Source organism: Miscanthus floridulus, chromosome 6, assembly GCF_019320115.1.
Source record: "Miscanthus floridulus cultivar M001 chromosome 6, ASM1932011v1, whole genome shotgun sequence".
Classification (NCBI taxonomy): domain Eukaryota; kingdom Viridiplantae; phylum Streptophyta; class Magnoliopsida; order Poales; family Poaceae; genus Miscanthus; species Miscanthus floridulus.
The window spans coordinates 142,628,947-142,640,700 of NC_089585.1; the positions used below are offsets into that span (position 1 = coordinate 142,628,947).

Here is an 11,754-nt window from a genome sequence, read left to right on the forward strand (position 1 = left end):
ATTCATTTTGTTGTATTATAAGTCTTGTTATTGGCCATTTAATGATGAGATCATATACTTGATATATCTTGAATTTTACAGATCAATATTGGATTTATTTCATTAGATCTTTATCTGTAACATTCGGCTAATTAAACTATGAAGATATGCATGTTGCCTATTTAGATAGTTTTTGCATTCAACTGCATTAGGAACAAGCGTAATGATCTCTCGATTTTTTTAGCATTTTATTGAGATTCATGTGCATCCCTAAATGAAGCCGTGACGTTAGCACGGGCACTGTACTAGCGTGTGTGATTCATTAAACTGCAGAGGCACCGACCTGCGGAGCTTGTTTGTCACACCGGCAAGGTAAATAAAGGTAAGAAAGATACGGTAAGGCAGCACAGCACTTTGTATAATAAGCCTGCATCTCCTGGCCTGGGTGACGGTGAGAAAAGCGGGAGGCAGGCGCGCACGTGTTCCATTTCCAGACTTGCACATTCCCCACGTGAGGAAAAAGGCGTAGCGGGTCCCTTCCCTGCCCGAGCCGCTGTCCACAGTTCACACCCATCAAATCACCCAGACCCACAACCCGAACCCAACAAGCCGTGTTGGCTTCGATGGCCAAGTCGACGGGTCCCCATCAGATGAGACCAGTTAATTAGAGTAATTAACTAATTATACAGTAAGCCCCCACACCTATTTATACCCAGCTCCCCAGGTGCCGCTGCCGCCCCCTTCCATTCCATTTTCCATTCCAGCCTCACACCCAACCAGCCAGCCAGCCAGTGAGCCACTGCCAGTGCCAGTACTCCGCCGCCGGCCGTGCCATGGACGCCGCCGACTCCTCGTCCGCCTCATCATCCTCGTCCTCGCCGCCGGCGTCTCCCGCCGACCACCACCTCCACCGCCTGCCCCCGAAGCGGCGTGCGGGACGCAAGAAGTTCCGGGAGACGCGGCACCCCGTGTACCGCGGCGTGCGCGCGCGCGGCGGGGGCACCCGGTGGGTGTGCGAGGTGCGGGAGCCGCAGGCGCAGGCGCGCATCTGGCTCGGCACCTACCCGACCCCGGAGATGGCCGCGCGCGCGCACGACGTCGCCGCCATCGCCCTCCGCGGCGCCGCCGCCGCCGACCTCAACTTCCCGGACTCCGCGCACGCGCTCCCGCGAGCGCGCACCGCCGCGCCCGAGGACATACGATGCGCCGCCGCGCAGGCCGCCGAGCTCTACCGCCCTTCCTCTTCTTCTTCTTCCGCCTCCGGCCTCCTGCTGCAGCACGGCCGCCGGACGATCACCACGCCGCCGACGCCGCTCTTGCTGCCGCCGCCGGAGGCTTCTTCTGCATGCTGCTGGACGACCAGTACGGGGACCCGAGGAGCCCCAGCCGGAGGAGGAGATAGCACGGCGGCCTGCTGCTACGGCTTCCTGGACGAGGACGCCATCTTTGACATGCCCGGGCTTATCGACGACATGGCCAGAGGGATGCTGCTCACGCCGCCGGCCATGGGGCGGGGGCTCCACTGGGGCGCCCTTGACGACGACGACGACGACCATAGCCACGTGGACTGCACGCTCTGGATGGTGGACTGATGATGTGATGTGATGACCATCGTTATACTGCCACGCAAATTAAACGTACGGATGTGTTTAGGTCCCGTTTGACAGGGCTTCACTTCACTAGTGAAGCCATTTTTTTTAGTTTCCGCTCCACGAACAGTTTCACCGGTGGAGCTGAAGCGGTTTTGGTAAACCGTTTGATAAAATGGCTTCCCTTTGAGAGCATGTTTTTAGGAGTCTGGAGGAGGAGCCAGGAGAAACCACTTTTTTTTGGCTCCATCCCACCCCAAATCACTGTGAGAGCATGTTTTTAGGGGCTTCACAAGTGAAGCTATTTTACTTTACCCCGTTTGGTAGAAAACGGCTCCAAACGGCTCCTGAAGCCGGTGAAAAAGCCCTGCCAAACGGCCTTAATCTAAAAACATCTACCACCGAAATAAACGCGTGCTTTCCATTGCGAATCGGTCTCTCTTTTTTTTTTAAAAAAAATCAGGCCCTGTTTGGTGATTAGGATATTATATTCTCCCCCAACCTTAAAGTACAGTAGTTTTTTCTTTCTTTCTTTCAAAGTGTAGTATATATAGTAGTTAAAAAATAACAGACTTGTTTGTGGTCAATTTCATTGATGCCCACTTTCGGAGCTCCACAACAAAAGATGTCTAAAACAACATATACTTACGTTGTCAACTAAGCCAAGCGTCGTACGACCCTATAGATTTGATGGTCAATTAAATCTGATGTTTCAATCTTTGTGTGTCTCAGTCGTGTCATATATCTATTTCTTTCTACGGCGGTTCGTTCATCAGTTTGTAGAGTTATTATCATGTCATGTAAGCATATGTATATAGAGGTAAATGCGTGTATTATGCTTACATTTATAGAATGAGTGTGCGTGCGAGAGCTTCGATCTGCATCTATCATGTGTTTGCAAAAAAAGAAAAGACCACCTATAAAAAAAACCAATTAATTCCTTTTATGGTTTTGAGGCCTTTTTCACCATGCTTTTATGTCTTACACTTGCTTAATTGTCTTAATTAAATTAGTTAGGGGACGAGAGGGTATGTACAATGGCACTAGCATATTTATTATATATATTAACTAGGGGTATATTATGGTCATCTTGTTTTCTTCTTGCACCCGTGTCTTAAAAAACTTGCATTTGTAACCGAGGAAGTTTATTTTTATAATCGTATTTGGAATTTGGATGCGCTAATTTTTCCCCAACAATGCCTTGTCCAAATTAAAATACCCAATGTCGTCGTTGTCTTCCTTTATGTAAATGTGTTGGGATAGACATCAGTGGGTGCGTGAACTCAACTTTTACACAAACCTTAATTAATGACGAAAACCTTGACTTACCTGTAACTATGGGAGATTGAAGTGCTAGATATATGCACCCACTGTTGTTGTGCCCCTTCTAGTCATGAAAATATGTCGATGAGGACAATATTTAGTCAAATAATCTTAAAACCACAAACATCAATGAATTTTAAATTTATTTAGTTTGAAAACATCTGAACTATATACATATATTTTAAAAGACGTTAGTTGTAGTAAAAAAAACTTACATGGAGACCGGCAAAGTTAAATATAAGTAATTTTAACCGGAGAAAGCACATGCATGTACTCCGTACTCGATTAAGGCCCTGTTTGGTTGGGCTTTTGGCTTTGGCTTTTGGCCCCAAAAGCTAAAAGCCCAACCAAAGGGGCTGCTTTTTGAGGGTGCTTTTTCAGAAGCAGCTGCTTTTCCGTAGTTCATTTTTAAAAGCTGGTTTGACTCTGCTTTTGGCTTTTGGCTTTCTGCTTTTCGAAATTGGTGGAATAAAAAACTCTTCCATAGTTGTTTCAAGAGAGATAAAGATAAAAGGTATATTTTATACTTGTTTAACCAAACAGCTTTCAGCTTTTCTACAGCTCACAGCCCACAGCATCTTTTCCACAGCTCACAGCCCACAGCAGCTTTTTTCCACAGCCACAGCTCAACCAAACAGGGCCTAAACTCTCAAACCGGGCCCCGTTCGCTGGTCTGAAACTTGGCTGAAACTGGCTGAAAAACACTGTTCTGGCTGAATTGTTGTGAGAGAAAAACACTGTTCCGGCTGAAAAAAGAAGCCGAACAAGCCGAATATGGGGTAAGCCGAACAGGGCCTTAAAAATTAAGGTGCAATTTTTCTAAAAGCCAAAGGTGAGGCAAAATGAGCCTACCTCAGTTGATTGGGTTGGTGCTTGCATTTGTTGGATTTATTATTCTAGGATTTAGCAATGATGTTCTTTCAATGGTATTCAATGTGTCGTTGATAGCGAGAGCAAGACGTCTTGTGGTGACTTTGTCAAGTTCAAGATCTGCCTACTTAATGTTTCGGATGTGTTTATAGAGGTAGGACATATGTGTGTAAAAATCCATACATATGTGTGAAAAGATTTTAAAAGTTCCATTCCTCACTCAAAAGTAAAAATTTGGACTTTGTGTTGAAACGTGCAGAGCCGCCCTCCCATCTGAATTAGAGAACGTAGACATCTGGATTGAACGTCAAAAGGAAGGTGATGGATGTATATATATATAGTACAAATTAAAAACGTGCACGCACAGGGGACGACGACGACGACTTTTAATTTGTGTTATTATTGGATCGATCGATCATCTAGATATTCCTGCGTGCATGGCAAAGACAACATTTTATTAGTCTTGCACAATGTACTATATTTTATAGTGGGAGAGCCCCTTAAAAAAAAAACTCGCTCGGCCATGCATGTACCGTAAATACGACGTACGAACGTACACGTACGTAGGACGTCTCTGCATGGAGAGCTAGCGACGTAGTACACCGATGGGCATCTTCTCTGAAAACATGCATGGACAGGGATCGTCGTCGCTGAACGCTTAGTCAGCGGGTCGGTTACCAAAGTGGAATGCATGGAAAAGAAAAAGGACAGAAAATGAAATGCATGCATGCAGGCGTACGTGGCGGTGCAAAAACGAAGACTATTCGCTCGCTCGTGTCGTCCGTGCATGAGAGACAATTCTTGGAGCCGTCCACATCCGTCACGTTGTTGTATATATATGACCAAACAAAAACGAGAATCTAATGAAAAGTGATCGAATCGCAGCAGTAGTGACACGCACGTAGTGTAGTCACAGTGAGCGGGCGAGTGCAACACACCATGCACACATATGCATGCATGCAGACCCAGTCGCACACCGACCGACCTGAATGAAAACGAAGGCAATAAGGCACCGCACGCGCATCACGTACACTGCTGGAAACATAAAATTTCCTTACTGTTTCGTTTTTCTTACGGTTATTGCATAAACCATCAGGGTAAATAGCATTATCTTGATCGTTTTTGGAAAACACACAGGAAAATTGATACTCATCCCGTTCTGCAGCACTACTTTTCAGCGAACGAACAATGTTTTCATCTCACAACAAGTTAGCATATGCCAAATTTCAGCGAAACGAATAGAGCCGCCCTAAAAAAACACATAGAAAAATTGGTTTTGATTTTTCTGACAGTATTTTCGTTTTCCCTGACGTTAAATGCACCGTCAGGGAAATCCTCGTTTCTAGTAATGGTGGTCGTACAAGTACCACAACGTACCCCCCACCCAAAAAAAAGTCTCTGCCAAAAAAGGCTTATCTCGGTCGCCATACTTCTGTCTTATTTCAACTTCACCATGGACTTTCAGCACATTTTGACGTTATTATATTAACATAACCATTGAACGTACACTGACGACTAGCTAGCCCATACTTGCAAACCAAATTAAACACAACATATCAAACCAAACAAAGACACTTAGCGCATAGGAAGAACACCACACTGGTAGAGAACCGAGCTTTACTCCCGGTGGGGAACCCCCTCTAGTCCCGGTTCCCCACCCGGGAGCAAGCATCCGGGACTAAAGGGGGGTCCTTTAGTCCCGGGTCAGGAACCGGGACTAAAGGAGGACCTTTAGTCCCGGTGGGTAACACCAACCGGGACTAAAGGTGTCTCCTGACATGCCACGATGGCCGGCACCTTTAGTCCCGGTTGGTAATACGAACCGGGACTAAAGGTTTTTTTCTTTTTTCTTTTCTTTTCATTTTTTTGTTTTCTTTTCAAAATAGGTTTTCGAAGTCGTATTGTACGCTGCTAATTATACATTTATACGCGCATATAGTATGTTTCGGTTCAAGCACAATGAACGTATTAAATCACACAATTCAAGCATAGAAATATATATATATATATATATATATATATATATATATATATATATATATATATATATATATATATATATATATTTACATGCATGCATGCATATGTGTATTTTACATTATATTATTTCATGTGCATATATTACAAAAGATTGCATTATAGTTGTTGTGACATAACAAGTTTCTTCTCATCCTCTAGCTTGGCTTCAATGGCAGTGTTGGGTCGAAGTAGAACTCGCCCTTGGAATCGATGACCTGCTCATTAAAAAATCCGGCTATAGACTCTTGAATTGCTTTGATTTGGTCTTGCCGTATGACCTTTTTCTCCAACCATCGAGTCTACAGGTTTGAATTAAAGGAAAATAAATTAATATATGTACATATATATATATATATAAAGACATAGTAAAACAATCAATAATAATAATTAAATGAATATATAGTGTATTTTTAACGTACTTTGAGTCTCTCTGTAGGAGTTCTTTGGGAGAGCACCTTGATAAACTTGCAAACATAGTAACCACAGTAATTGTTCCCCTGTTCCTGCCTCAGACACCACTTTACGAGAAAAAGATTTGTCATCCAATCTGGTGATCCGGTGAAAGCTATATGTTTAATTAATAAAGATGATGCGATTCAGGGGACTTACTTTCAATGGGATTACATTCAGTGGCGCTTTGCATTTTTCCATGTGTTGCTTCTCAATAAAGGTTTTCCAAACACTGCCCAATAAAAAATTTGCCACGTCATCAGATATAGTTAATCATCATGTTTGTGTGTATATATAGTTGCTAGAGATCCCGAAATTACCTCTGGATAATATCTATCATATCTTGGTAGTCTTGTTGTGGTTTTCTCATCGAGTCATAGATTATCAAGTGACTTTTCACCAGATCGATGTCCATCAATATCCAGTGATTGCTGCATGTGTTTATAGGATATAACGCATAACACTCATTAATTAACTAGAATCAACATATGAGCCATTAAGGCTATGATCGACATGATTAACACTCACTTGAAGTTATAGGGAAAGAGTATATCCTTCTTGTGGCGTTGGTTCACTAAGAAGTTCATGAGGTTACTCTCTGACTCAGACTTCCAATTAGTCATTGGAGTAATTGGGTCTTTGAATACTATATGGGGATCAACAAAACCAATTTCATTGCAGCCTTCCTTTCTGAGCTCTGTCATTGTAAATCTGCATATATATAGTACTTGTTAGGATAATTTATATGCATATACACACATATGATGAGTTTAATAATAGATCGAAAGAATTATTACTTACAGGCAATAGCAGCTAATGATAACTTTGTCCAGAGAGGTCAGGTGGCATAGTTGATGAAATTCTGCAAAGTCAACATACATAACATCATCGCCACGGAACCAATGTTCGTCTCTAATTCTGACACCAACGCAGAAGTCTCCACTGGTAGACGCCTGCATATACCACTTGTTTAGCAGGTACATTTGCGTCCCCAGATCAGATAAGGCTTGAGGGTTGTATAGACTCTGGCCTAGTACAAATTTTTTCTTCCAAATATCAACCTCCGCCGCACTCTCAATGTTTCCATCACCAAACATCTGGTAAAGGTCGAGACCAGTCTCATCAAGAAATTCACCAAGGTGATCCAAATCGACATCCGGAGGTATGTTTGCCTGATGCATTAATCCTAAATTCGAACCATATTCATTACCAACAACTAGCGGGGGGATTGATTGGTGCGCTTGTTGTCCGAGTTGGGCAACTCCTTTCCCTGCCCGCTTCTTTTTCTGTGCCGCCTCAATTGACTTGGTGAGAGTGTGGTCATAGTCTGATAACGTTGATTTGGACGGCTTACGAGATTCCCGCTGTTGATGCTGGTAAGAAGTCACATTTTTTCTTAAAATATCCGGAGCTACGAAGAAGTACGGTTTCTCTGGGTTTCTCCTTGCTTCTTGATTCATTTTAAGTTTGTAATGCTCATATTACTTTAGCAACATTAATATATTATATCTGTATATTCAAAGTTCACAAATGAAGAAACATGTGATATTTTTGATAAACTAAAAAACGCTTAGTTTACAAACTGGGTATCAAAATTGAGTTCCTATTTGACCATTATATATCCTACAACAAATCCTTCAAAAAAAAGACCCTACATGAATATATTTGGATAAAATTTCGTTAACAAACATTGATCTATGAAGATAGAAAAAATTCTTCTATTGAAACTGCATCTTGAAATAATGGCATATCATATAGTGATGAATATATGGCGGTTGATGGGCTAGATCATTAGCGGATGGTTCGTAGCGTTGTTTCCAAATAATATATATAGCGTGTTTATTATACAAGCCATGGATTTACATCGATCTAATTAATTTCTAAAGTAATTTCATTGGTGATCCTTAATTATACTTGTCATTTAGAGTTCCAAATATTCAAAACTTGCCTTAAGATATGTTTTTATTTAAAATCATTTAGAGTTCCAAATATTCATTTTTAGTTTCTAGATTTTGTGATTCAAAATTTGGAATTTTCAATCGACCTCGACCGTTGACATGGCTTACACCAAAGTTGTAGTTTTCGACGTGATCTATAACTCGGCAGTGGAGGGCTCAGACGAATGTACAAAGAGATCGACGAATATATCACCTCGAAGCTCGGCAGTGTACGTACTGGAGGGCCTCGGGCCGGCGCGGTGGGGCAACGCACGGTGGAGGGCCTCGGGCGCGGAGGAGGGGCACGGGCAAGCGCGGAGGAGGGGCACGGGCAAGCGCGGTGGAGGCCGCACGAGGAAGAAGACGGCGGCGCCGGTGTCACGGAAGGCGAACGGACGCGGCGCGAGGAAGAAGAGGGCGGCGGTGTTCGACGAGGAAGAAGACGAGCGGATCGATCTGCCAGGCGCTGGAGGTTATATAGCAAAGGAGAATTACTCCCGGTGCCAGCCACCAACCGGGAGTAAAAACCCTTTACTCCCGGTGCGTATTACCAACCGGGAGTAAAGGTTCCTTTACTCCCGGTGCGTGTTACCAACCGGGAGTAAAGGTATACCTTTACTCCCGGTTGGTAACACGCACCGGGAGTAAAGGCTTTTTTTTGGCGGGCCACGAAACTGCAGCCCACCTTTACTCCCGGGTGGGCTTCCCACCCGGGAGTAAAGGTGGCCTGCAGTTTCGTTTCCCGCCTGTTTTAAGCAATAGTCTTGTTAAATACAATAGAAATGCAATAGTTTTTATTAAATACATAGTAAATTAAATAAAAGGCATAAAATTATTTTGTTAAAAATATGAATTTTATTTTTGTTTATTGCACATAGGAAAAATCGATAACCTAACTTTTTTTATTTTTTGTTAGAATTATAAAACATAATGTAACTAATATTTATTATTTCGTTAATGCAAAAATGTAGTATTTAATTAAAATTATTAAAATTATTGGTTTTGGACAGGAAATTTGTTTTCACATCATTTTAACGTTAATATTTTAATTTTTCATCACTCAGTATCCTAATTTACCTTTTTGAGAGAGAAATCCCATCAAATCAAATATTGATTTAATTTGAAACATGACATAATAAACATCTGAATTCACAATTATTACATAATATCTCAAACACACACTATATTAAATCACTATATCATCAAGTGGGCACAGCAGTGAACTTCTTCTTTACGTATGTCCCTTGGTTATGATCGCTTCGTAACCATGGAGTGTCCTCATCATTTACCAAGATGCTAGGGTCTTTGTTCACTTTGAAGGGCGGAATTCGGTCATCCTTTTCATATTCTTCTGACATGTCCGACTTGTCCTCAATTCCCACGATGACTCTTTTCCCTGAAAGAACTATGTGGCGCTTTGGCTCTTTGGTTGAGTCATTATCGTTTTTCCCTCTTTTTGGTTTGGTAGACATATCATTGACATAGAACACCTGATTCACATCCTTGGCAAGGACGAATGGTTCGTCTTTGTACCCAATATTACTAAGGTCTACTGTTGTCATTCCATACTCGTTGTCTACTGTTACCCTGCCTCCGGTCACCTTGACCCATTGGCACTTGAACAATGGGATCTTCAAAGTAGGTGCATATTCTAGTTCCCATATTTCATCTATGCGTCCATAATATGTCTGCTTATTCCCATTCGGGTCTGTGGCATCTATGCGGACACCACTGTTTTGGTTGGTACTCCTTTTATCTTGGGCTACTATGTAGAATATGTTCCCATTTATCTCGTACCCTTTGTATGTGACAATATGCCATGATGGTTGCATAGCCAATAAATACAGTTGCTCATGGATGCTCTCATCACCTTGACATTTTTTTCGCAACCAACCGCCAAAAGTTTCCATGTGCTTATGCGTAATCCAAGCTTCAGTCTTCCCTGGAAACTCGGATCGTAAGAGATCCTTGTGTGTCTCAATATACGGATCTACCAAAGAGGAGTTCTGTAGAACTGTGTAGTGCGCTTTATTGAAATAATCATCATCCGTACCAATATATGTTTTCCTCCCTAGTGTCCCCTTTCCGCTTAGTCTCCCCTCATGTCTCGATTCAGGAACACCAATCGAGTCAAGGTCGGGAATAAAGTCAACACAGAACTCAATGACCTCTTCTGTTCCATAGCCCTTGGCGATGCTTCCTTCTGGGCGAGCACGGTTGTGAACATATTTCTTCAGGACTCCCATGAATCTCTCTAAGGGGAACATGTTGTGTAGGAACACAGGACCGAGAGTGAAAATCTCTTTGACTAGGTGAACTAGGAGGTGTGTCATAATATCAAAGAAGGAAGGAGGGAACACTAACTCAAAGCTGACGAGACATTGAACCACATCATTCTGTAGTTTAGCTAGATCAGTTGGATCAATTGCCTTCTGAGAAATTGCATTGAGGAATGCACATAGCTTTACGGTGGCTAGACGTACATTTGGAGGTAGAATTCCTCTTAATGCAACTGGAAGTAATTGCGTCATGAGAACGTGACAGTCATGGGACTTTAAGTTACAGAATTTCTTCTCTGGCACATTTATAATACCCTTTATATTCGAGGAGAATCTAGATGGTACCTTGATGTTGTTTAAGCATTCAAACATGATTTCCTTCTCCTCTTTGCTTAGAGTGTAGCTAGCAGGACGTAAGTAATGGCGTCCATCATCTGTCTTCTCTGGATGCAGGTTGTCTCTTTCTCTCAAACAACGCAGGTCCTGTCGTGCTTCAAATGTGTCCTTAGGCTTTCCATACACACCCATAAAGCCTAGCAGGTTCACACAAAGATTCTTCGTCAGGTGCATCACGTCGATCGAGCTACGGACCTCCAGGACTTGCCAATAGGGTAGGTCCCAAAATATGGACTTTTTCTTCCACATGGGTGCGTGACCGTTAGCGTCTTTCGGAATAGGTTGGCTTCCATGTCCTTTTCCAAAGACGACTTTCACATCATTGACCATATCGAGTACATCCTCACCGGTTCGGTTGTGAGGCTTGGTCAGGTGGTCTGCTTTTCCTTTAAAATGCTTACCTTTCTTTCTTACGGGGTGATTTGCAGGAAGAAATCGACGATGGCCAAGGTACACGACCTTTCGACATTTTTTCAAGAATACACCTCTAATATCACCGAAGCAGTGTGTGCATGCATTATATCCCTTGTTTGACTGTCCTAAAAGATTACTTAGAGCAGGCCAATCATTGATTGTTACGAACAACAATGCTCGCAGATCAAAGTGTTCCTGTTTGTACTCATCCCACACACGTACACCTTCTTTATTCCACAAAATGAGAAGTTCATCAATAAGTGGTCTCAGGTACACATCGATGTCATTGCCAGGTTGCTTCGGGCCTTGGATTAGCACAGGCATCATAATGAACTTCCGCTTCATGCATAACCAAGGAGGAATGTTGTAGATACTTAGAGTAACAGGCCAAGTGCTATGACTACTGTTCTGCTCTCCAAAAGGATTGATACCATCTGTACTTAAAGCAAACCTTAAGTTTCTTGCGTCATTTGCAAACTCCGGGAATTCTCTGTCGAT

The 11,754-nt window shown here is 42.7% G+C and overlaps 1 protein-coding gene across 1 annotated transcript; it reads left to right on the top strand.

Annotated features, from left to right (window-relative positions):
- The first annotated feature begins 732 nt into the window (after nt 1-732).
- LOC136459995 (dehydration-responsive element-binding protein 1F-like) lies at nt 733-2,046 on the top strand. The gene has a single exon (XM_066459844.1). The coding sequence runs from the start codon at nt 813-815 to the stop codon at nt 1,569-1,571; it is 759 nt and encodes a 252-aa protein (XP_066315941.1). The 5' UTR covers nt 733-812; the 3' UTR covers nt 1,572-2,046.
- Nucleotides 2,047-11,754: the final 9,708 nt, after the last annotated feature.